This window comes from Talpa europaea (assembly GCF_964194135.1).
Source record: "Talpa europaea genome assembly, chromosome: 7".
Lineage (NCBI taxonomy): Eukaryota > Metazoa > Chordata > Mammalia > Eulipotyphla > Talpidae > Talpa > Talpa europaea.
Window position 1 is genome coordinate 124,625,229 of NC_140074.1, and position 27,182 is coordinate 124,652,410.

A 27,182-nucleotide genomic window follows, 5' to 3' on the forward strand; every position below is an offset into this window, starting at 1 on the left:
ACATTATGAAACTAGTCCCTATTCAGATGTATGGAGTTGAAAGTTAATACCATTAAACTAATTTGCATTTAAATATTGCATTCGCCCATATTAAAGGCTTTTGTGAAGTCAGATGATTGATTTTATGTTCAGAGATAGAATAGTAGGTATTTGAAATATATTCTGCCCTATTTTATGATCCTGAATTTTTCAGTTCACTGCTGCAAAGAAAAAAAATGTTTACACCAGGGATTAATAGGCTACAATAATTTGCTTTTTTCTTTGTAATAAAATGTATGGGTAAATAAAGATTTAAGTTCCAATTTCTTCTTGAAATTAGAGTTTCTATTTAATTTATTCAAAATTACATTGACATTGTAATGTCTTCTAGAAGTGTCCTAAGCCCTTTCGGGAGTAACTGTATCTTTGGAACACCATATTGTTTCCATATTTATTGCTTGTATGGTCTATCTATATAGCAGTGTGTCTGGTGTATCCTTTTGTGTGATACAACATAACTATACGAAAATAGAGCTCATGTGGGAGGTACAGACTTACTCTGAGTTACATGGTGTAGCATAGAATCATCAGCTTTCTTAGCCCTTAATCTCTGAATGAAGGATATAAAGAGATCATTTATACCTCTAAAAATGAGAGTTTTAGACTTCCACTGTGATAAAGTAACCAGTACTTGACTTGCCCGCACACTAGAAACAAATGTTTTACAGACACTGGACAATTGACAGTAATGTGATTCCAGAGAGAGGGGATGGGAGAGGAAACTAGGTAAACTGTGGCTTCTGGTGGTAGAGAATTCAGAGAATGAGCCTTGCTAAACTGAGAAATAAGGGATCAGAAATTGGGGAAGCCCAGGCGATGTAATTAACAGAGTACTAAGCAATGGGAGACTCCGTGAGACTATAGAAAGAATAAATGCCAGGAAGTGGTAACAGAACAATTTCTAGAGTTCCACACAAGAATGGGAGGCTTCAATTTCACCAGCTGGAGTGTAGAGATCTTGTTAAAAATGAGTAGAAATCCAAGAAAGAACAGTTTGGCAGTATAGCTAAACTAGCCAAGAGTAAGATGATATTCCAAATCTAAGCAAAACTTAAAAACAAGACTCCAAGAATCATACTGATTGGCCAATGGGTGACTTAATAGATCATGGAGGACCAGAAAGGAGTTACTTAGCCTTCCTGGTGAAAGTTAGAAATAAAAAGAATGTGGAAGAGCTTGGACACAGCCGAAGTGTTTTTTCTGATGTTTCCTTTTTAACTCAACTATGTCTTAGTGGTTTTTTGTTGTTGGAAATTTGTTACGGGAAATAATCCAGTCATTAAAGCTAAAAATTATAATGAAAGTCTAAGTCAATGAGATAATTTTTTTTTAAAGGTGATGGGGAGGTTCTTCCCATCTTTCATTTTTTTTTAAGAAGATTTATTTATGAGTACAGGAGCTGGGGTACAGGCCAGAGATGCAGGGGTGGGGAGGTGGTGAGAGGATTCACCAGAGACAGAGTGGGGAACAGAACAGGCAGACTGACTGAAATACACTGCTGAGGGGAGCAGTGGGTGAGACCGGAGAGGTCGGCTGTGCCATGTAGGTTGCTCCCTGGCCTGCTGGGGATCGAACTTGTGCTGCAGAGGCTGCGGATTGCTTCATAGTGTGGTGCTTAACCCCTTGCACCACCAGGGAGGCCCCCAGTGAGATAATTTATAGTGTGATTAACATTCGTTTTATCCATGAGTGCTCTTAAAAACATGTTTTATTAAAACTTGTATTTGTAATGTCAGTCTTTGCTTTGACTTTCTACTGTCTACTATTCATTTAGCAAATAATTATTAGCCAGCTACCATATGACAGACACTAGGCACTGTTCTCTAAAGCATTATATTTGAATTTTAAAAAATTATAGGCTGATTATAAGTTTTGATGCTGTGTGTTGAACCCATTGAAAAGAAAGAGGCCTAAATTTATACAGAATCTGCTAATTTGTTCATTAGTCCTGTATCTCGCATGTGTGATTTTACAAGCTGCCATGTAGAATATGACAGAGAGTACTGTGCATTCACTGAAACCTATTTCCCTTTCCTCCTACATGTCCAAAGGGCCTTCCTTTCACATAAGTGTACCAAGTGACTGAATTTTGATTACTGAGTGGAAGTAATGTCTGCCAGTTCCAGACTTGGCTATAAAAACTTCACACTTGCCATTCTCTCCATCAAGCTAAGCTTGATGGAGCTTAGCTTGATGGAGAGAATCAAGCTACCCCCCACCCCTTAGCTTGATGGAGAGAATGCTCCAGAGAACACTGAGGCTCTGAGATAATGCTGGGGTTACACTATAGCACGAAGGCTCATCCTCCTGAGCAAGCATACTGAGTATGCCATGCTGTTGTATTAGTAAACCAGTGAGGTTTTAGGGTTGTTTGTAGCTTCTGGCCTACCCGAACACAAGGAGGAAACATGTCTGTATCATAACTTGGGATGTGTCTGTGGGTGAATAGTCAACCAGTTAGGTGAACACATGTTCTTCCTCTTGCCTCTGGTGTTCGCTCTTGCTCTGCTTGGCTATTAGAAAGGCAGCTTTAATGTCTGGATTCCCACCTCCTGTACGTACCTCCTTGTTGATATGGAACCTTCTTGCTGTCTCTCTGCTATGATATACTTTCTGTTGTCCATCTTATCTATTTGTCCTTTTTCTCTTTTTACATGGGGAGAGGCAAGTTTTTCAGAGTTTTTTCTTTCTCTGCCCACTCTGGTGAGTGAAAATGATGAGACCCTTCACATATTTTGAAAGGCACAGTTTTGAAACTGAATGCAGAACCCATTAATTGCCCACTCCCATCTAAGTACCTCTTCATGATTTACTCTCAGTTTAACCAAATAACTAAAAGGCATCTGTGTGGACACAGCACACTTGTCTGAGGATGCCACCGCGTTACCCTGTTTGCAGGGAGGTGGGGTGCTGGCTGTGCAGCTGATTCACTGTTTCCTCGTTCCCTCTTTTGGCCTCTGACTAATCTGTCAGTGGCTGTTATGAGTATGTAGAACTGAAGGCCATTGTGAGCATATCCGACTGATAGGCCCTCCTGAAAAGATGCTTAAAAAAATTTTAAGATGAGACTGCTGGTCTTGTCCAGTCATATGACGAGGTGGCTGAAGTGACCATAAGTCTATTCACATGGGAAATCATTTCATTCACTTGTAACGTTAGTTACCCCCTTATTCTCTTAGTAGCTTTAATACCTGACCAGTACCCCAGTTATGATCTATAATAGACTTTCTTACTATCTAAAAGTATTTTTTAGCTCTGTCTTTTCATACTGGATACTAGTTTAAATGCATTTAAATTTTGTTTACAACTCAACATAAAATGGACAGAAAATAGAAAATTCAGTTAAGAGTTACCTATTGAGATAGTGTGGTACACTGTGTCTCATGTTTCACTCACTGGCATAGCAGTGAGTTCTATGCCAGTGCTGTCTTCCTGATTTTTGCCATCCCTGCTTTTAACATACATTTTCAAACATAAAATTTCCTTTGAATTTCATGCTTTTATTTAAATAAATTTATTTTAAAAGAAATTTTGTATCACTAGTCAAACTGGAAAATAATTTCACATGCTATAACTGTAAGATTAGCTAGAATATTAATTCTAGCTAAATACTTTACCCTAAAATGGCTTTGAAGCCAAACTCTTCTCCCTTTTTTTGTAAAAAGGAGAATTCCTTAATATTAGCACCACATTAAAATGTTCTCCTTGACATTTTTAGAGGATTGAAAGATAATTGAAAAAGGAATAACATTGTAGCTATTTCATTAGTCAAAATAGACTAGGCTGTGCTGTCATAACAAACAACCTTAAAAACTTCAGTGACTTAACACAACAGAGATCTATTTCTAGTTCTTCCAGCAAGCAACATGCACTGCAATCCAGGCTTCCTCAGCCTTGAACCTCTACCATGTCAACATGAGACATCCTTTCTGAAGTTTGTGCCAGCAGGAGGAGGCAGACTATCAAATCCTGCAGGGGTGCCTCACCTCTGTTCTCATTTCATCAGCCACAACTATCACATAGTCCTCTCTGAACGTTAGTGGAGCTGGCAGTTGTAGTCTCCCTTGTATCCAGAAAGGAATGAAGACCAGGATATTGGCAGGCACTAATAAAGTCTACCATATTGTGTAATTAATTCAGCGCTATTTATTGACTTCTCTATAGAGCATTTAAAATTACCGTTTCCTGAAATGACCTCCCACACCTTGAAGAACAGTATTACAAATGAAATAATATATTCTACATTAAAAAACATGAATATGAATCTGCACTTTTTTAAATAGTTTTCTCTTTCCAGATAAATTTTCATTATTTCTCTCTAACTTCTTAAAAAATCTATAGTTCAAATCTCTTTGTTGGAAGAGTTTAGCAATTTTAATGCTTACATTTAGGTCTTTGATCCATTTGAGATAGTTTCTTAGATATGGTGTAAGATAAGGGTCCAACTTCATTCTTTTGCATGGACATATTCAGTTTTCCCAACATTTATTGAAAAGACTGTCTTTTCCCCAGTAAATGGTCTTGGTACATTTGTCAAATAATTTGACCATCAGATTTATTTCTGGAATCTCTATTCCATTAGTCTATATGTCTGTCCTTTTAAAAATACACTCTGTTTTGATTACTGTAGCTTTATAATAAGTTTGGAAGTCATGATGCTTAAAATCTCCAATTTTGTTCTTGTTAAATATTGGCTTCCTTGAGATTCCATGTGAATTTTCATTATTCTGTGAGTCTCCATATGAACTTTTAGTTGGCTTTTCTATTTCTGCCAAAAAAATGGTGTTGGGATTTTTATAGGGGTTGCATTGAATCTTTCGATCACTTTGGGAAGTATTGCCATCTTAACAATATAGTTTTCCAGTCTGTGATATCTTTCCATTTATTTGTATCTTTAAGTTCTTCCAGCAATGTTTTGTTGTTCTTAGTGTTCAAGTTTTTAGGTCCCTGGATTAAGTTTATTACTAAACAGTCTTTCTGTTGCCATTTTAAATTGTGTCATTCTTTAAATTTTTCTTTTTGATTGTTCAGTGTTAGTGTATTTTTGAGTATTGGTTTTGTATCTTGCAACTTTGCTGAATCTGTTCATTAGTTCTGACAGTTTTCTTGTGGAATCTTCAGGGTTTTCTACATTTAAGATTGTCTTTCGATGAACAAAGATAATGTGACCTCTTCTTTTTTGACTTGGGTACCTTGTATTTCTTTTCCTCTAATGTTTTCTCATCCTCCTTTCACATTTGCCCTCAACTTGTCTTCAGATTAGCCTTACTGATTATGCTATTTCTCTCAAACCCAACTCCGTGAAAACACGTGCTTGGTACTTTATGTAGTTCTGCTCATCTTTATATTTATGCTTCAGTTCTTATTTTCCTGCTCCTTGCTCTGTTTGGGCTGCCTCCATACCATTCTCCAGTCATATTCTGTGCCAGTTTCCTCCTAAAGTAGCCCCTCTGCTTTGAAACCTCTATGAAAGACAAATACTTCAGTATTTATTTAGGATTCTTATTTTAATGCCTTTATAGTTCCTTGAGCTAGGTGTGCCTCAACGCCACTTTCAGCACTCCAGCTTACCAGGGAGCCTGCTCAATGGACTTTCTCTTTTGCCATTAGCATCCCTGTGTGAAGTATCTGATTGCTCTTCTTTCCCACCCCTAACCCCACTGATCTTGGGAAAAGACAGCGAGTATAGACGGCATTGGTCTTTCTTCAAAATAGGACCAAATGGTGGACACTGGGTAACTTGAGACTCTTTTTAAAAAATAAAAATGAATTACATTGCTAAAAGAGTGATGAAAAGAGATACTAGCTTTTACCATATACATTAATACTCTCAGAGATGACGCCTTGATTTATATTTTATTACAGTCTTTTTCTTAGGAAAGTCCTTTCAGTGATCTGCTATGCATGAGATATATATAAATGCCCTTCTCTACTCCAGTGTCCACAAACTTTGCTGTACCTCAGACTCACTTGGAGGGCTTATTAAACATAGCCTTCTGTGTCCCCACCATCCAGAGTTTCTGATTCAGTGGGTCTGATATGCAGCCCCGTCATTAGCATTTTTAAAAAATTCCCACGTGATGTTGTGCTGCTGGTCCAGGCACCTCTTACTGTTTAACTTTATTTTTTTCTCATTATCTAAGCTAGACCATGTTGATTTGGGTATTCTTCCACCTTCTGAACTACAACATGTTTTCTTCAACATCATTCCTTTTCAGGTTTCAAAAATAATTGGTGATATCACTGTTCTTGTCACCCCCAGGGGTGTCCTATGTATCTCCCACACACATGATTCATACTTTCCGGATTGTGTTGACTCTGTGATGGTGGTGATGACAACAGCAAAAACAACAATAATCATCATAGCCTAGAACAGCAAGGCACTGTTGTGAGCATTTTGTTTGAATTAAGTATAATCCTCACAACTCCCTCTTGGTACAGACACTGTTAGCTTATAACTAATGGGAAAACTTGGGCACAGAAAGGTTCTGAAGGCCAAAAAAATGGTGGACGAGATGGGACCCTTCTTGGGCCGCCTGGCCTCAGAGCTGTGCTGTGCGGCCCCGCCATCTGCCACGCGGCCTCTCATGGGATGTCTCGTGGCCTTGCTCGCTGTGTTTTCCGTAGCCACGGCCCTCCACGCACCACACCTTGGTCAGCCCATAAGTGAGCTGTATCGTTACATCCAAGCACTTTACATGCCTGGAATTAGTTAAATTCTCGTAAAATTCCTATGACTTTGTGAGAAAACTGATGCTTAATAAACCTAAATTTGCTTCCCTGGTTTCTTACTAGTAAAATGTACCACAGCCAAGACCTGAATATTTAAAATAACTAAGCCCAAATCAATATGTATCCTTCCCCTCAACCCTGCTGATTTCTGAACTCAAGTCTCTCAGCAAAGGATTCATGTCCCTAGTGCTGCTCAGGTCTTTTCTCAGAGCAGCAGTTTCTCGCCTCTCACCTTGTGGTAACGTGGCTGGTTCAGTTTTCAAGCCCCTCTCCAAGCACTTTTTTTTTAAGGTTTGTTTATTCATGCAAGAACTGGGGTACAGGCCGGAGGTGTGGGGGGTGAGAGGATTCACCAGAGACAGAGTGGGGAACAGAACAAGCAGATTGACCAAAATACACTGCTGAGGGGAGCAGCAGGCGAGACAGGAGAGGTCTGCTGCACCATGTGGGTAGAGGATCGAACTGGCCGGGCATCAAACTGGTGCTGCAGTGGCTGCGGGTAGCTTCATAGGTTGCGTCTTAACCCCTTGCGCTGCCAGGGAGGCCCTTCAAGCACTTTAAAAAACTATCTGGTAAGTGCTTCAGACACAGAACTTCACTTACCCATCTCAATCATCTTGCATATCATTTTTTTTTAGAATGAAGTATATTAAAACTGTAGCCTTCCAGGCAAATATTGTGCCTCATCTTCCAAGGTGACCTTTGTGTTTTCCACCAAGCAGCATGTAGGCTATTGGACAACCTGTCACACCTGTGTTTGATTGTACCACCTGGACTGAAATGACTCATAGATAACACAAGTTTCCTGTCATTTGGATGAAAGCAACATTATAATCTTCCTTAGAAAGTAAATTTATTATTGGACATAACAGTATGTATGTATATAGAAACTAAGAGAGGGAAAAAGTGAATATCCACTATGAACTGTAAAGATAAGCTCAGTGGAATTCCCTGAGAAGGAAAATGAAGCAGCCTCTGCAGCCCTGAGCTTCTAGGTCTCCAGGGTCCTGAGTTTTCCCCCTTGGTTCCATCTCTTAATTCTTGCACATTGCACTTACCTCCCTCAACTTCTGTCATCGCTCAATTTCTTCCTTACATTACCTTCTGCCTTAAGTTGCTAATCTCTGTCTACTCACCCCAAATTTCATTCTAAAAATTAGTCAGATTAATAGAGCCATAGACTCCCTTTATCAGGGAGCACTGCTGTCCTGGTCAGAACTCAACAGGTGAAATAGCTGCCTGGCAAGGTGCTGATGACATTCTAGTAAAGAGCCTAAGAGCTTTAAGAATTCAGTTGTAAAAATTTCTCCTATGCTAAGTAATACTGTATAAATAAAATGTTTCATTATTTTTTAATTCATTGATGAGATTACAGTGAAGGAGATTCTAATACTGGCTATTAGTGGTCTACAGAAAAGCATACAAGTCACTTGAGATCTTCATTTGTGATAGTGATTTTTAAAAATACACTCAAGTATTACATTCTCAGCAGAGGTGAGAGTTCTGCTATTCCAAAGCTTATTTTTAGTGACAAACCATACTGTTAGCACCCTGAGCCCTGTTGCCATGGAGACAGTAATGGGCTTTTTATTTTGCTTTTTAAATATACACTCAAGACACACATCTACACCCTAAAATTTAAAGTGCGATTTAGTTGTCTGTAGGTTTTGAGAACTGGCACATTTCAGAAGTATTTCTTTGTATTTGTAAATACTTTGTTATTTTTAGCCTTCAAAAAAAATAGAATCCCCTGTGGATCAGTAATGGATGAGGATTTTGAAGAACATGCAGAAACATTTGAAAAAAGTAATTTGATCTTAAGCACCCACATGTCTTAGACACCTATGGTCATGACACTGTAATGCATACAAATCAATTTCAGATTCAACCGATACCTTTGTGGTAGTGCCCGTGCCCAGCACTTCCACCCTGTAGTTTTTGAAATAGAACTCAGTTTGAAAGTACCAAAGCAATCTTCATGACTTCAACTTCAAATATAGTTAGCTAATTATTTAAATATACCAAGAGTATTTCTTAACTTTTCCCCCTAAAGATCAGTGAATAAAATTTATATAGACTTTCAACAAGTAAACCTTTTGGGAATTACACTTTGTATTTCATTCCTTGGAAGAATGAATGGATTCCATGGCATGGAATATCACTGGACCTCAGACCTCATGTAACTAAATCACATCTTTTGAGTATCCACTGTCAAGCTGGCCTGGTCCAGTTAATCTTAGCCCACCAGCAGTTGTGACTTCTTACCTTCGTAGCTGAGCATTCAGGTGACTGATTTCCTTGTTAAACTAGGTTAATTCTACTGATGGTGTTTTATCACAGCTGAGTGTTATAATAGTTATTTCTGAATTAAAGAAAACCTTTGATTACAACTGTTAAGCAAAATCTTAGAACTTAGTCCTATACTTTCCTCAGCCACTGCCTATATTTAATAGCAGGAGACAACTAAATTAAAAAACTCTTGGCTTTACAAAGAGAGAGAAAATCACTAAAGGTAATAAATAGACAATCGACAGTTTATGCTCAGAGTTTTGGATATTAAGTTTTTAGCTTTTCCAGTTTGCAGTGACTTTTTAACAAGACCCATCTCCTCGATGAAGAATGCAGTTAATTTTTTTCTGGCACAAAAAAAAATAGGGTAACCTGATCTGAGTCTGACAGAGTGTGTCGTTCATTTAAGTGCTTCCATCTGTTGCCTGCTGTTCCCCTTACTCATGACCCCTCTATGTTTCTCTCTTTCCCTTTCCTTTTCCCCTTCTATTTGCCTCTGTTTTTCTTTCCTTTTTTGTTCTTCCTTTCTTTCTTTTTCCCTCCTCTCCCTCCCCCTTCTCCCTCTCTGTCTCTTTTTTTGTCCTTAGCCCCTCTGAGGAAAGCAAAGTTTGTTGAGAGCCCACGAATTCCAGAATCCGAGCTTGGCTCACCCACCCTCACTTCAGCTCAGAAACTGGACGTGGCTGCGTACTGCGCTGGTAAGCCTGCATGCGAGGTGCCCGCTTTGAGAGAGGGAGGTTTGGACCAGGCCCATCCAGCAGAGCCTGTTTTGCATATCTGTTAATCATAAAAACAAATCCGTTAACTCTTTGCAACTGATCCAGTATTTTCCTTATTAGAACATGGTTTTTACTGAATATCCGCTTTAACTATTGAGATAGTAGTGATTGAGAGTAAATATTGAAAACACCTTCAAAGATAATTTTCAAAGAAAATAATTTTGGTAGCTTAATCATTTTCAGGTGATTTCTTGATACGTGAAGAATTGCTTTGGCCTTATACAACATAAATGTTAAAGATATAAAGATAAAGATGTGAATGTCCATAACACTAACCTTTGCACATGACCTATTGTCCTTAGTCACCGTTGGATTTCTACACAATTCTGGAAAGTAGTTGTGATGTTGGAAACATTAATTGAAATAGAAAAGAAGCATCTTAGGTTCCTGATTTGGACTCCTGGACACTCACTTTTAGAAATGCCTCTGCTCATGAATGGCCTGTAGGCACATGTAGGAGTTCACTAAACCCTTCCTGTGTGGGAGCCAAACTGAGACAGACTCATTATCAGGACTTAGATTCTTCCAGACTTAGATGAGTTGCCTGGCAACGTCCTTTACACTCACTTGACAGTGAGTCTATAGAGCTGTGTCAGAAATGTTCACAGCTCTGGTTGAGCGTACAGATCAGAGCCTTAGTAAAGGACCTTAGAAGGCTTGGTTTTCGGTCTTTTGTTTATTCCTGCTCATTAAAATTGATGTTAAACCACAGTGAATGCAACCATTACATATTTACAGTATTAGAGGTCAGCAGAAAAAATGATTTCTAATTCTATGGAAGATTTAATATAGCTCTAATGCGAAATGTCAGGATAATATGCCTCCGACATGGTGTAAGGCATGTTAAAAAGAAAGCAGAAGACTGGGTGAAACAAGCCAAACCTAACCAGAGATTTTATGAATCATTTTTAAATACTGAAAGAAAGACCTTGGAATACTGAATCCAGAGCTTCATCCACTCTTGTAGAAGGCCATTTTTAAATCAATCACAGGTATGTATTAGGAACCAGCTTTTCTATTTCTGAAAGGAACAAAGTGGGTCTTTCAGTGGCACTGTAGCTCATTGTTAGAAGAATCTTGTTCATGTTCTAAGGAATCGTCATACTTCGTGGGCAGTGGAATGTTGTATTTTGCATTTCTTCATGCAAATTTTAGTGCAATAAAGTAAAATAAATAAATACACTAATTCCCCATTCCTTCATGGAGGTTTGGAAGCTAAGTCCCATCAGAGGCCTTTTCTTTCCAGATTTGCAAGTCAGAGTAATTGTTAGGGAGACCAGTTGTTCACTTCCTGATTACCCATCTGACATCCTTAATCTAATCTGGTATTGACGTTGTCAAGAAGCAAAGTAGCTGCTGTTTGTTGGAATGCCAGTGCTGAATCATTATGGAAAATCTAAACCATGTTATTATTTACATATATTTTCCACAAGCATAATTCTTTGCTGAAATGGAATTAAATCAAACTAAAGCTCAGTTAAGATTTTTAGAAAGCCAGAAAGAAAGCAAAACACATTGCCAAAATGTTAATTGCCACGCTCTACAGTCTGTCCTTTTCTTATCTGAAACAGTTTTAAAACTCAGAAACTTCTTAATGACTTGCTTTTTTATAGTAAAGTTATTAAACTCTGAAGATAAGTTTCTGCTGAGATGAGAGTAGTGACCTGAAGGTTGACCCTGTTATCTTCTGCATAGCACCAAAAATTAACTATAAGCAGATGAATTCAGTACATTCATAAAACAAATAACATTCCCTTCTATGTGAATTTCTCTTACATAAGGTATACTAACAGAACAATAATCTTACTGTACATTCATTCATAACAATGCAGTTAAAGCTAATTTTCTGGTATCTTGTCTACCTGCTTTATTCACCCTTATTTGCAATTTTAGGAAAATACTTTATCTCCCAGAAGCAACAATCATAAGCTAAAAGTTAGAGAGTGGTTCTCAAACCTCACCATGCTACAGAATTTCCCGACGACTTGTTCAAGCACAGGTTGCTGGCCCCGTACCCAGAATGTCGGAGTCATTAAGCCTGAATCGGAAAGTAGCCGAAAAGGCAAATGACAATCTGCCTTAAGTTCCCAGGTGATGCTGAAGCTGCTGGTTGAGGTCCACACTTGGGGAACCTGCCGGATTACAGGGCTGCTGCAGGCTGCCTTCCCGGAGCAGTGCTGGAACCCTTTCGACGTCTAAGGGTGTAGCTGGGAAGCTTGTTTCTGTGTTACCTAAACTTCAACCTTTGGGTGCCTATACGTTAGGTTGGAAGGATAATGCTTTTGTGTCTGAGAAATGGACGTGCTGTTTCTACTTGGCTTGTCTTTCTGTGCCTGGTGTCTGGGTGCCTAATGTCTAATTTCCAGTGCCGCCCTTCCATGTAAAGAGAAACCGTTGATCAGATGAGAACAAGTCATTGGCCTTTGGTCTGCAAAGTCTAGGGAAAGTCATACTGGGGTGTAGCTATTGATCCAGAATACTTGTCTAACAAGTTGACTATTTCCAGCTATGTAGCATTTTACTGTTCCTCAAATCAGATCTGCTCTGTGGAAAATGTGAAAAATAAAAATACAAGTAAACAGTCTGTTGGGTCCTGAGCTGAAACCATGGAGATGATGGAAGTTACATAACCAAACTGCCAGCGTAGAAGATGTTGAGTAGTAGCTTGTGTTTGATAATCATCTTACAGAGAGAAATGAAGGCCGAGAGAATTTAAGTGATTTGTGTTGTATCACAAGTGGGGTTCTCTGTTGAACCACATAGTCCAGGATTGCATAGCTCCTAATTCTGTTACCATGTAAATTCCATAAACATCCTTTGACTACCCTTAAATTAAAAGCTGAAAATTCATTTTTTATGTATGAGACAGGCTGTATTCTGTTTTTAGGGTGACAAACTAATATCAGTGATTCAGCTAAACAAGTCCCAATAGAAGAGACCTATTCATCCTACACTTTAACTTTTCTGCCTGCAGCCTTACTTAATAGATACATCATTTTACACAAGTCACTTAACATTTCTAAACCTCAGTTTCCTCATTTATAAAAATGGGAACAATAACCTCAAATCCGATTAATAAAAGCACTTAGAGTGCTTGGTTCACAGACAGAGCTCGTAAATGTTACTGACTTCTGTTGTTACACTGGCAATCCTGAGGCATACCTTGAAGTCTTTAAAGTGTTTTCTGAGTAATCAGGAGAAAAGGACGTAACTGTTGGCATCACTTTTAGTTAAATGTGTCTCACTGTGTCTCAGGTTTTTCCCCTTATCAAACTTGTCATGACGTCTCAGGCCTGTTTCCTCCCACAGCAACATTCTGTACAACATGACATTTCTGAAATGCAGCAAATTACCTGTTTGCATGGATTCGTGAATGTACGTTCACAGGGGAGAATGTCTAGAAAAATGCACCACACCAACCCTGGTTGTCCACTTGGATTGTTGGGAAGTGAGAGGCAGTGGGCTGGCGAGTCCAGGCCATATTAGCAACAGCTGCTCTGCTTGGTGGAGCCACAGGTGGGGCAGTTCACTTCTTTCTTAGGCCACATGTTAGGGAATGAGAGCTCAAGTTCTGGGTTAGAACTGGATTTAATGTCACCTACTAGCTGTGTGTCTGCGTTTCATTGCCTTAAATTCTTTGTAAAATTGTGATAAAAATAGGCCTTTTTGAAAAGATGGGTCTGTCTCATGGGTTGTTGAGATTAAGGTAAATAATGTATGTGCCTAATGCCTAGCTCAGGCAAAATGTAACCATTCATCCTCCTCTTTATACTTTCCTAAATTATCTAAAATTTCTACAATGAATTTATATTGAAAGTTTTTAGTATTATGCTTAAAAATGCTACTAAGAGTAGCAACACTCTTAAATTATTTCTTAGTTTTTTACGGTTTTATCTTACACATTATAACACATAATTTCAAGTGTGGAAATGAACCTTGACATAGATGCAAGGTTCATTTTATATAGAACTTTAAAAAAAAGATTTATTTTTTTTATGCAAGAACTGGGGTACAGGCCAGATGCATGGGAGGGTGAGAGGATTCACCAGAGACAGAGCAGGGAACAGAACAGGCAGACTGACTGAAATACACTGCTAAGGGGAGCAGCGGGTGAGACAGGAGAGGTCTGCTCACCATGTGGGTTTCTCCGAGGCTGGCGGGGCTCGAACCGGCACTGCAGAGGCTGAGGACAGCTTCTCAGCGCTGCACTCAACCGCCTGCGCCAGCAGGAAGGCCCCAGTTTGTAGAACTTTTGACCACATGTGACAAGGTTAAGGCCTACCACTGTCTACTGAAAACAGACAGACTTTCATCCACAATACACCAAATACCTCCTGAGAAATTTGAAATTAATCTTTTTATAAAAGATACTTTTAAATCTCTTTAAAGGATACTGTTCTGTAGAGGACAGTATTATTAAGCTGACAATAAAATTAGCATGTTTGAAACTCAGCAATGGAAGAGCTCTTTGTGGTAGTTATTTGGTGCATACTCATATTTGTGTATTTTTGGAATTTTTAAAGGATTGTTCACTTGGAATTCTTAATCACTTTATACATTTGCTAGCACAAGTACAAGCTACCATACATAAAATATTTTGTAGCGTGGACAGTTCCTTCAATCCTCTTTTCCCAATTGCCATATAGTCAAGGACATTCCATTAAAAAGGATAATTTGTTTTCTCATTTTCTTCCATTCATTTTTTCCCTGCAAATATTATTGAGTTATCTCTATCCTGAATAGTTAGTCATGCTTCATTTGTTTTGATGTGAAATTTATGTGGCTAAATAAAACCATCTTTGTGATAGTGCATGGACCTGTGGGTGACAGGAGCTTTTCTGATTCATCTGTTACATTGTGTTTGTATTTTTTATGTCTACTGTGTTGTAAACACAGTAAGCTTACAGTGGAATATTTAAGTTGAATTCAGTTGGTAAGCTTTAGGGAGGGTTCTAAAGTCCTTAAAATTGTTCACAGACTGTATTCTATGTGTGTGTTCTTCTTTTTTATTATTTAAGAACTTTATTAACAGGTGCTTGCAGTTTGTTGACTTTTTTGAAAAAATCAAGTTGTAAACATTTATTACAAATTAAAAACATATGTGTTTTCTATAGCAGGTTCTCAGAGCAGCCTGTGTGACACCCTTCTTCCTTGTCCCCGCCCCCCAAAATGAAATTCTTTGAAATGGCTGAAATGAAAACAAAGACTGTTATGGTACAACTGTTAGAACAGTAGTAACCCAGAAAAGAGGCTAAATGTTGGATAGTGGACAGGCTTGTAAATAGAATGGAAAAGGAAAAAATTGAAAGCAGAGGTGGCCTAATCAGGATCCAAAAGTCAGTATGAAAAGTAGAGAGAAACAATTTCAATACATTTTAACATGAGAGATACTGTCTGATTCCTGGCTATGAAAATAAACTCATCAGAGAACTAAAACTGAATATGAATAACTTTTCTTTCCCACATTTCTTTATTCACTAAGTTACCTTGTTGAAAAGTTCTTTCAGTTGGGCCTCCCTGGTGGCGCAGCGGTTGAGCGCTGGGTTGCGAAGCTGCCCGCAGCCTCTGCAGCGCCGGTTCAATCCCCGACTGCTCCCCAGCCACCGGAGGAGGGTCCCACATGGCACGCAGACCTCTCCTGCCGCCCGCTGCTCCCCTCAGCAGCGCACTTTGGTCCTTCTGCCTGCTCTGCTCCCCGCTCTGGCTCTGGTGAATTCTCTCACCCTCCCGCGCTTCTGACTGTACCCAGTGCTTGCATAAATAAATAAAAATAAATCTTTAAAAAAAAAAAAGACAAACACCAGTAAGGAAATTAAAAAAAAAAAACAGTCCTTTCAGTGGACAGATGCTTTGTTGAATAAACTCTTCACTTTGAACACTTGTAGTTGTTTTCCTGATTTATATTTTAGCATTGTTTAAGAGGTAAACATCCTCATGGCACCAGCTTTTAGATTTACTTTCCTCAAGGTGTTTTGTATCACAATTTCTAAAGTGTTGGTCCATGAGTATAGTGCTTAGATTCATCATTTAGTTAGGCATCTAGACAGACAGTTATTCCATTGACTCTGAAACCATTTTGACTTTTGGTTTTTGAGACGATAGACTAGTATAGTATAGGCCATAGACCTGCAGTCGGCCTCTAGTGTTCCAGTACTACCTCTGCCCACACACTCCTGTGTGTGTGACTTCGGACACATTTCTTACATTGTAGGAATGCTATAAAGAGTTAACAAATTAAAATATGTAAAATAGTGAAAGTCGGTTATGTGGTCCATAGTTTGTGCTGTCCAAATCTGACCTGCTATTAGAGCTACATGTTACATGTATTGAGGCCTGCCTTCAATGTGCAAATGCGGTGGGTAAGTTGTCAGAGTTTTTCATGAGTGCACCGCAAATGGATAAAATTACACCTGTAACTTGTAGTCATGGACCTGTCTTACAGTGTATGTACACATGCTAAGTTGTTTGGGCTTTGCTTTTTTTTTTTTTTCTGTTTTAATGGAGGCAGTTTTTCATAGTGGTAAATTGCTCAGGTCCTCGGATCAGATAAGCTTGTATTCAGTTCTAGCCATGCCACTTACTAGCCATGTAAGTTTTATTAATCTTTCTTTTTTTTAAAAAAAGATTTATTTTATTTATACATACAAGAACTGGGGTACAGGCCAGATGCACAGGAGGGTGAGAGGATTCACCAGAGACAGAGTGGGGAACAGAACAGGCAGACTGACGAAATACACTGCCAAGGGGAGCAGTGGGCACGACAGGAGAAGTCTGGCGCGCCATGTGGGACCCTCGCCGGCAGGCCGGGATCCAACCAGCACTGCTGAGGCTGTGACAGCTTCACAGCGCAGAGCTCAACCGCCTGCGCCACCCAGGGAGGCCCTACTTAATCTTTCTAATCCCCTGGTTCCTTGTCTGTAAAATGAAGATAGTATCACCCATTCCACAGGGTGTTTGTGGTGATTAAATAAGATAATACACATAATTTACTTAGCATAATGTCTGGAACATCAGTTATGACTAATATCTTATCTCTAATGTGTATTTTATTACATATTTGCTTTTGAATAAAATACAGCTTAGTGTTTTTCTTTTCCTTAACCACTGTATGTTCCTGCAGCCCAGTGCTCATGAAAATTCTCAGGGAGCAAAAAAGGGGCAGAAAAGTAGTCTTGACTTGTATTTTGACAGCCAGAAAACCAGAGATTTATGAACTTTGTGTCACCTTTGACATTCTTTATCTCTACGTCACTTAAAATCCTCTTTCTTTTTGTTTTTCTTTATCTCAGAATTATTCATATCATCATTTAAATTTTTAAGGCTTGCAGGGTGTTGGTTATATTCTTTTTATTATTACAAAGTACCCTTGAATGTAGGCCCTTATGTTTGTTATCTATTCCTTTATATCAAATTCTCTTAAAACTGAGTAGCTTAAAATAACATTTATTACCCCACAGCTTCTAGGAGTCAGGAAACTAGTTGCAGCTTAGGTGCATTCTGTGGCTTGGGGTCCCTGGGCTGCCATTCAGATGACAGCCTAGCCTGTAGTATCTCAGGGCCCAGCTGGGAAGGAGCCCCTTTCAAGTCTATACATGGAGTTGTTGGAATGATTCAGTTCCTTGTGGCCTTTGAACTGAGGACCTCAGTTCCTTACTGGCTTTGCTCCACACCCCCTCCCCAGTTCCTTACTGGCTTTGCTCCACACCCCTCCCCAGCTCCTTGCCATGTGGATCTCTCCAGAGGCTACCCACCAACATGTCAACTAGTTTCTGGAAAGCCAGCAGGCAAGAGGCAGAGAGCACTATGGGAGTGAATGTCTCTCATGTGGCAGCCTGTCGCTTTTCATAATACTCTGTTCACTAGAAGCAAGTTCCGAGGTCCACACCACACTCAAAGTGTTTTAGAGTTATAGATTGGAATTCTAAGGAAAGTTGCTTATATGCAGCAACTAGTGTTCCTTGCCTTTCTACAGATTTGATATGTGCCATTCCTGTACCTCGGAGCACAAATCCTTCTCATCCTTGGCTTCCAGTAGAAGAATTCCATAATATTCTTGGCATACACCCCTACTCTTTTTCTATTTAAAACTTCCCTGCTACCTTTCTTATAATTATCTGTCGGTCTTTCCCCTTACTTTTATCTATTCAGATTACAAATGATTAGATTGATCTGCACTATTAAGTAATTTCTAATCAATGTTGTTATATCTTCAGTGCTATTATACCTTTAAATTTATTCTGGTGGATTTAGATTTATGTAAAAAATATATTCATTGATAATAGCTGAGTATTATACATTAATTCATGCCACTTTCAGGAGGTACAGGCTTGGAAAAGTCTTTCTCAAGTTCCCATGTTAAGATTCTGGTGCTACAGCTGATTTATCTGCTGGGAATGGTCTGTTTTCCTTGATCAACTGTAAAGAAAGAATGAAGCGTAAAGATAATTTTAGGCCTCTGTACTGTACCTAGCTCCTACCACTATTCAAAAGAAGTTTTTAGAAGTATAAGATTATGTCCCTTATCAGTATGTGACCAGTCTTTAAATATAATCATGCTAAAAAAAAAATACATGAACTGAATATATTACAGAAAATTACTATATCCATGTACCATTTTAGACTGTATTTACTAAATTAAAACAAATACTTTTTTTGAGGTAATGTTGATTAACAACTTCACTTGTGTTTTAGAGTTATAGGATCTCCTACTGCAGGGGCTGTAAAACAAATATTCTTACTTAGAACTGAATCTGTGATCCAGGAAACTGAAATATTAGTTTATGCGGAATGAATCATGCTAAATTACAGTATCCGTGAAAATAGGGTTGTTCATTCTTAGGCACCGTATCCCTAGTGTACAGACCAGCATCTGCTGTTTATCAGTCATACTCATCAAATAATAAATAAATAGATGCTCTCAACTATTAAATATCATCTACCAAAAATTTGAATTATCTCAAACAAGGAGAATATCAGAATAAAAGGTGGCAATAAATGCTAGAGATACATGATGGTATGTATCAACAAAAATTAATCAGGAATATATAAACATGCTCAATCCTTTTAAGAACTGACCCAGGAGAGTCCGTTCTAGAGCACACACCTGCCTTCTTGCCAGACACTTCAGCTTTAAACCTCACCTCATCAACCATCCCAATCACTACCCTTTGCTACTATCACTTCTCCAGATTCTGAAATCATACCACTCATCCAAGAAGGTTTTAGCTGCTACTTCTTGGGTTCCCATCCTTCTTTTCTACAAAACTCCCCACTACCCTTCTTAGGTCTTCCCCCTCACCTAATCTGTGTTGACTACTGTGACATTGTGACCTATCCCTTCTAGAATGGTGCTTTTCTCTTAAAGCCTGGGTATTTGCATCATGGGATCATAGTGTGCAGTCTCTAGAATAAATCTCAGATTTGGGACCAACAAAGAATATATTTGTCACTTAGACAAATGTGACTTTCAATGATAATGCTTTTCTTACTGTGACCAGTATGTAAAAGCCTTGCTTTCTACATTAGAATGAATGGTGCAGTGGATGAGGCAATTTAGACCAATTAGGGAATAACATGGAAATAACTTGGATACAAAAATAATGCCTCTTTACCATATTTTGTAGCACAAACATATGTCTATTCAAAGCAGATGTTAGAAACCTCAGTTTAAAACCCAAAGGAACATTCAGTGAGGAACATCAGTTTTAGAGCTTTCAGTGAAACATCTAAGGTTCTCAAGCTTGTCAAACACTGATTTTCATCTCAGCCAGATAGTCATCCTCATACATCCACGTGCTCGTGGAACTTCTGGTGCATTGGGGACAGTTATGTAGGATGGAAACCTCAGGTAAATGTTGCCAAGAAACGAGGACTTTCCATCTCTCTCCTGTCTCCACAGTCAGTCCCACTTCCCATGGGAGATGGTCAGAATAATGGGATATTGTGATGGGAGATTAAGATAACTATTTTAAGTATTCTCTTTTCTAAGCTGAGTTTTAAAATATGGAAGAAGTGATAATCTTAGGAAAATTTCATTACTAAAAAGCAAAGGGAACAGCACCGTGTGTGTGTGTGCGCGTGCATGTGTGTATTTGGCGTGTGTGGGAGATTCATACACACACACTTATTTGTGCATATCTAAGTTATTAGTAAAAAGACACTAGGATTACTAAAGATTAATTAGGGAAATTTGCATTGTTTTTTAGAAAATTACCTTTTCCAGTTTTACTGAGATATAATAGACATTTTACACATGTGACTTTAAGGGGTGCCAAAGATGATGTTTGTTTACATTGTGAAAATTATAGTTGATGAAATTTATAGTCTCTCCAGAAAATTGTGCCTACATATAAAATTTTACATACTGTATGGGTTTTCAAAAAATAAATCATTCATGTTTGCCCTATGTACTAATTTTATCTGTTAACCAGTCTGAACAAACCAAAGTTAATAAAGCTCAAAGACTAAAGTGTTCTAATGAAGCTGCAGTATTGCTCATTCCCATTCTGTACCCTAAAGTTAAACATCTAAATACTCCCTTCAGTAACTGGAAAAATTACCTGAAAGTTGACTCTTTAACTTAGGTCTTCGTTTAGTTAAAGAAAACAGTAATTTTGAAGAGAAGCAGGATGGGAAAATAGGAGAGACTCAAGCATTTCAACTTTTAAGCGATGGAGTCCTGAGATTTAGAGTTCCTTAAGTTTTTCGTTGTTGTTGTTTTGAGTTTCCAACTTGGAAAGGAGGGTAGATTTTATTTATTTATTTTATCTTACTTAGTTTTTATTCATTTTTCATTTTTGCAATGTATGCATTTTCATCTTGGTTATATTCCCCATACAATTCCCACCCCCCCTTGTTTTGATCCTAACCTCTCCTCCCCCCCATAGTGTGTCCCTGGTTTATAGAAAAAGACTAATTATAATAAAGTAAAAATCAAAATCAACAAGAGTTCCTTAAGTTTTTAGGCAGTTTTTTCGCTCAGTTGAGGATGACAGTGACCTGTGCCCCGGGTACCACATGGAGGAGTCTCCCATTCACCTCACTCCCCCTTGCCCTCTGCCATTCCCCCTCTGGTGCCTCCAGATTACGAGGTGCTTCTTAGAACTATGGAGAACATCACAAGCCACCATCTGAACCTCCAGGTAATATTCAAGAGAGTAAACAAATTTTCTAGTGAAGGTATCAAAAAACTTTTGTAATAAGCACATGTAGGGTCCAGGAATGGACACAATGCAGGTTTTCTAGGATCCCATCAGACCGGGTGAAGGAGGAGTCAAAGTCCTCAGTGGTTACGCAGGTCTTTTATTGGGGTTCACCAGGCATGTGGCAGGCAGGGGTGTTGGGGAGCCGGGAGGCTGGCAATCCTCCCAGCCCCCAGCAAATCCTCACTATCTGGGCTCTCCGGCGTTCTCTGCTTCTGCTTCTTTGCTTCTCTCTTGGCTTCTCTTCGGCTTCTCTCGGCTTCTCTCTCAGCTTCTGCTGCTTCTTTCTCGGCTTCTCTTTTGGCTTCTGCTTCTCTTGGTGTCCCCGTGACGACGCCCTTAAAAGCACAGTCTTAGTGCAGGTGTACCCAATGCAGGTGCCGCCATCAGGCATGCATTCAGGATCACAGGGTTCCCTCATCTATCCTGAAGGCGGGAGGGCAGAAAAGCCTGACATTTTTCCTTACCCTACAGCACATGTTTAAAATGAGGAGTCCAGTTGCTTCAAACTGGCCATGTGCTCGGAAGTTCACCCCACTGTGAGTTCCTGCTGCCGTCACCTCTGCCAGCCCAGGTCTGTGCAAACTGATTCTGTTGTGAAGGTATTTAAGTCTGCAACCTCTGCTATAGGTTACTGAGGGTTGTCACTTTTTTTTAGACGATGACAAAGAAGAATGAAAGGATGGGAGAATGGAGGTTTCCCTTACTTTCTCCCTTTTGAAACAATAATTTTAGGAAATTCATAGACTTTCAGAAGAGTATGTGTCAGAGGCCCTCAGACTGAGTTCTTGAGTTCGATCCTTTAGTAGCTACAGTTGGGAATACCGTTTATTAGCTACTATGGTTTAGCTACATCAGGAGGAAGCATTGTGCGTGACTGAACAGCTGAAATGACTCAAAGGAGAATTCTCTCAAGCAATAATAACCTCTAGTGGTATCAGGGAAATAGTCACCATCTTGACACTGTGATCATCCAGTGACTCTTATCCTTCTAACTCTTCACTGCTTCTCCTTCATCCCACCATTCATCTTGCCAGAAACACTTGTTCTTTTCTACCTTAATTTTATAATATACTAAGAATTTCTCAAGATTTACCACAGTGGTCTGATCCCATTGATTTTACCACTATTTCTTTTGCCTATTATTTCTGCTAATTTTTTGAACAAAAAAAATTTTTAATACAATTTTTTTATTTTATATATTTTTTACATCACTTTTCACTTTTGCACAATGTATACATCTTTATCTTGGTTATAGTCCCCACACAATTCCCACTCCCCCTTATTTTGACCCTAATCCCTCCTCTCCTACCCCCCCCATAGTGTGTCTCTGGTTTATAGTTGCTTGTTGATTTTTATTTTTACTTTATTGTAATTAGTCTTTTTCCTGGTCTCTTATTTAAGTTTTCTAAATTCCTGCTATGAGTGAGACCATCTGGTATTTTTCTTCTTCTTTCTGGCTTATTTCGCTGAGCATTATCCCTTCCAGGTCCATCCATGTTGCCGCAAATTGCATGGGTTTATCTTTTTTGAATGCTGAGTAATGTTCCATTGTGTATATGTACCACATCTTCTTGATCCAGTCATCTATTTTTGGGCATTTGGGTTGTTTCCATAGCTTAGCTATTGTAAATAGTGCTGCTATAAACATAGGGGTGCCCTTTTGAATTAATGATTCTGTGTCCTTTGGGTAAATACCTAGGAGTGGAATTGCTGGATCATATGGAAGTTCCATCTTTAGCAGGTTGAGGTCTCCACACAACTTTCTATAATGGTTGGACCAGTTTGCTCTCCCACCAGCAGTGCAGGAGAGTCCCTTTTTCTCCACATCCTCGCTAACACTTGTTGTTGCTAGTTTTTTTAATATGTGCCATTCTCACTGGTGTAAGATGGAATCTCGTTGTAGTTTTGATTTGCATTTTCCTGTTCAGTGATGCTGAACATTTTTTCATATGCCTGTTGGCCATTAATACAATTTGGTTTTTTAAGTGTAATAAAATTAAGCCACATGTAAATAGTTACATTTACAAAATATGCTGATAAGAGCTATACAACAGTGAACATTAGTAGCAAATACAAATGAAGATATTCCTCTTAATTCCATATTTCATCAAGCATCAAGAGTCACCAATCTTTTAGTGCTTTTCTTGTGCATTTTTCTGTATCCACATTTCTGCATCTGATTAGATCCCTGGATTTTATTTCATTTTCTGTGACATTTTCCACAGATCTATATCATTGGCTGCTGCTTTGGGAGTTGAGCGGCCTTCTGGGTATCCATTGTTAATCCCCTCAAATCACAGCCTGCCAGTCCTCCCCACCTCCCACCCCCCCACCCCCCCCACACACACATAGAGCACAGAGAAATTTCTCCCTCTGCGTTTCCAGATGCCTGCCTCTCTCTGTGCCTCTGCTCATTCTCGTCTTTTTATACCCTAATTATTTTTGTGTGCTGGATCTAATAATTGAAAGTATTTGTAGAAGTAATGTGAGTGTAGGATTTTTTTTTTTTTTCCTCCAGAGAGGACTGTCATTTATTTCTGCCGCCTAGAGCCAGTTCTGTCCAAGTTTGGGGTTTGAGTTTTTCTGGGTTAATGAGAGGACCAAATCAGGACCTTAAGGCCTACTTTGCTTCTGGCTCATTTTTACTCATCAGTTATAGCTTTTAAGGGTTTCAGCCCAAAGCATGGGGTATTTTACTAACACTCCAGACTTGGCTTTTCTAGACTCCACCTTTTGTCCCCCTGACCTCATCAGGGGGCCAGGAGCACAGCTCAGCTGCTCAGCCATTTCCTCCCTGTTAAAAATGCCCATGCTACTAAGTGACCCTCTGTGGGGCAAGAGAGCCACTCCAGATTTCCTTCTTCTCTTCTTGCTTTGATGATTTATTACTATCTTATTAAGTCTGTAATACATTTTAGATTTTTAAAATATAATCTGTACAGTTTTTTTTTTAAAGATTTATTTATTTATACAAGCACTGGGTACAGTCAGAAGCACAAGAGGGTGAGAGAATTCACCAGAGCCAGAGCAGGGAGCAGAACAGGCAGACTGACGAAATATACTGCTGAGGGGAGCAGCGGGTGCGGCAGGAGAGGTCTGTACGCCATGTGCTGCTATAAACATAGGGGTGCAGGTGTTTGCATATACTCTTTTTTTTTTTCCAGTGGACATCAGAGTATTCTTTTATCTAATGTAAGTTCTTGAAGAAGTTATCCCTCAATCATTTCTTCTCAAATATTCAAATAAGAAAAAAATAAACACAAAAATAATCAAAACATCCATCTGGACAATTTATTTTCTCCCTTATGCTTACCACCATATCCACAGTATTTAGTGTAATGATTAATAACATTAATCATAGATTAACATTAGTCATATGTGTTCATTCACTGTGTTGAATGAGTGAAATTGCCCAAGAAGTCAGAGCAAGAGAAAATGAAAAATTTCGTATGTCATAAATGTATGTAAATGACACAGTTGACTTTCTACTAAAAATATCTCTTTCTGCTTTCTAATTTACTACTTCAAGGCTCATAAGCTTGAACAACTGTAACCTTGATCTCTTAATCTGTGTTTACAGTGTAATTCCACTATGGTGTTGATAAAAGAGAGGAGGGCAAGGTATTTGGTTTGTTGTATTGTACTTGTTTCAAATTCCTCCGGTATTTTTCCCTTCCATGAAGAGGGTACGTAGAAGGCTAATGTGACTGACATATGGGAAAGTACATAAAGCTTTACTGGATCAGAATTTTGCCATGGCAGCCAACTGAGATCAATCAGCTATGAATTAAATGTAATAAATGTAATTAGAGCACATCATCAATGAGTATAAAACAGAATGAGGATTTTAGGAAACTTATTATCTGCTAGCCTTATGTGACACATTTATCTTCAAGAAAAAAGAAAATACATGAGTAAATTTATTCAACACTATCCTTTGAGAAACTGAATATGCATACAATGACCAGATCATATATTAAAATAGAACTCTGATCCCAACCTGCAGCAACTAGCTCAGGAAACTGCCTGCTGTCTACAAGTCAGACTTGTAGGACGTGAGACAGCTATCTCTATCAGCCAGTCCTGGAAGCCAAAAAAAAAAAAAAAAAAAAAAAACCATGACAACAGGGTCAAATGGCCAAGGCTTGCTTATTAATGGAGAACCTCCCAACCATATGCCTTCCTTCCAACTTAGGACCAACCAGGGAAAGCTAAATACATCCACCTAACCAGTCCCTCTAGTTAGTCGGCCTGCTGCTTCTCTTTGCCAGCTGTCTCCATCAGGGCATGAATGATGAAGCCTTTCCTTTACCCCCCTACTATAAATCTTCTATCTGTTCTCCCTGCCTTTGAGTCTCTACCCCGTGCAAGTGATGGAGGTGGAATCCCTTGCTTTATAACAAGTGTTGAATAAATAGCCTTTGCTTGTTATTTGGGCAGTCTGCATTCATTCCCATACCTTTTCCACATAACATCATCAGCGTATTCTAACATAGAATACATATAACTTCCATGCTTGAACATGAACAAAAAACAAGACATGTTTTATTTACTAAGGTTCAGACTTAACGCATATAAAAAGTGAAGTGATGGGACTGGATTCCTGAAACTCCATGAAAACAGTAGCCTAGCGCCTGTCATAGTAAAAATTAGAGCAGTATTCAGCTGAAACAGCCTAGTGGCTGTAATCCTAACCTGCAAGTTGTTTCTTTCCCTGACCTGGATTATTTACACCTTTACCTTAGCATCTTCCTCTGCAGCCATTCGTGCTATTCCCTCTCCATCTTGTGTCCTTCATGACAACTGCCATGTTGTCGCTCTCAAAGACAGAGGCAGATCTTGACACAGCTTCTGATCCACTAATGCCATGGTGATGTATCACTTTCCACATTGATTTTGACTTAGTCTTCTCCTGGCACTGAAGCTGAGTGAGGTAAAGCCTGTTCTACTGCACCAGTAATTGCGAGTGCTCTCAGGCTTCTAAATTAGAATTAGCTTACTCTTTTGGTTCTTTACAGTACCCCTAGTTTTACAGCTCATTTTCTTACAATCTTACTTTACCACCACCACCCCTCCCCCACCTTTATCCCCAGCTGCAAGAATTCAGAACCAGGTTCCTAGAGTTAAGTCCAAAACCATTGTTAAGTGGCATCCTGTGTTCCACACCAGCTTGTTGTCCCCACAAACATTAAAGAAAGTTTCTGTATACACTCAGGGACATGCATAAGGAATCAGGCGGTAATCTTTGTCTCCCTTACCTGTAGAATCCTAACACTAGAGCTAATTAATTCCTGAGGGCCTCATCATTGTTACTTCCAAATTTAGTGTAAATCAAGCCCTTACAACCTGTCGTGATATGTTACTCTTCTCCAGTGGATGTGGTAAGCCCCCTCTCCAACTCTAACTACTTTCATATTCCATTTTTATATATTAGCACAGCAATGCACAAATGCTTGCAACATACATTTCCAATTACAGTTATAAGTGTGTTTATGTAAGTTCAAAAAGAGAAAGACAAAGTCATTATATAAAAATTAGTACTGTTTTTATATTCTGACAGAGAACAATTGGAAAATGAAATCCACAACAATGTTATTAATAGTAGCATTCAAAATCACGAGATATTTAGCAATAATTTTAGCAAACCATGAACACTAAAAATTATAAATAAAACACTGCTGAAGCAAATTAAAAATCTAAATAGATACATCATGATTATGGATTCAGAGATTCAGTATTGTTAAAGTAGCAATTTCCCCCAAATTGATTCAGTGTGATCCCAAGGAAAAGTTTATAGAAATTTATAATATGTATATGATTGTAAATTTAGAAATTTATATGATCCTAAAATTTGTATGGAAATGCAAGTTACCCGCAACAGCCAAACTAATTTTTCAGAAGACTATCAGAGTTAAAGATTTTCCATTTGGAGCGGCAGGAAGGGCCAGAGCAGGATCTCCATGACCCGAGCAGATGGGGTAAAGCAGAGTCCTAGGAGCCCTCCCTCAGTGGCTTTTTCAGGCTTTTATTGAGTTTACCAGGTACACGGCAGGCAGGGGTGCTGGGGGGCTAGGAGGCATATCTTCACTCTTTCTGGACTCTCTGGCGTTCTCTCGTGGCCTCTGCTGGTTCTGCTGCT

At 38.9% G+C, this 27,182-nt stretch overlaps 1 protein-coding gene across 3 annotated transcripts in view; it reads left to right on the forward strand.

Moving 5' to 3' along the window:
- TANC2 (tetratricopeptide repeat, ankyrin repeat and coiled-coil containing 2) overlaps positions 1-27,182 on the forward strand; it is a gene marked incomplete at both ends in the record, with an annotated part of 263,116 nt that overhangs the window by 105,057 nt on the left and 130,877 nt on the right. Inside the window, one exon of one of the 3 annotated variants that reach the window (XM_084238894.1) lies at positions 9,648-9,758. The exons of the other annotated variants lie outside the window; for them this stretch is intronic. Within the exon in view, the coding sequence (XP_084095020.1) occupies positions 9,648-9,758 (111 nt within the window). The remainder of the gene's footprint in view (positions 1-9,647; positions 9,759-27,182) is intronic. 3 annotated transcript variants of the gene reach the window in all.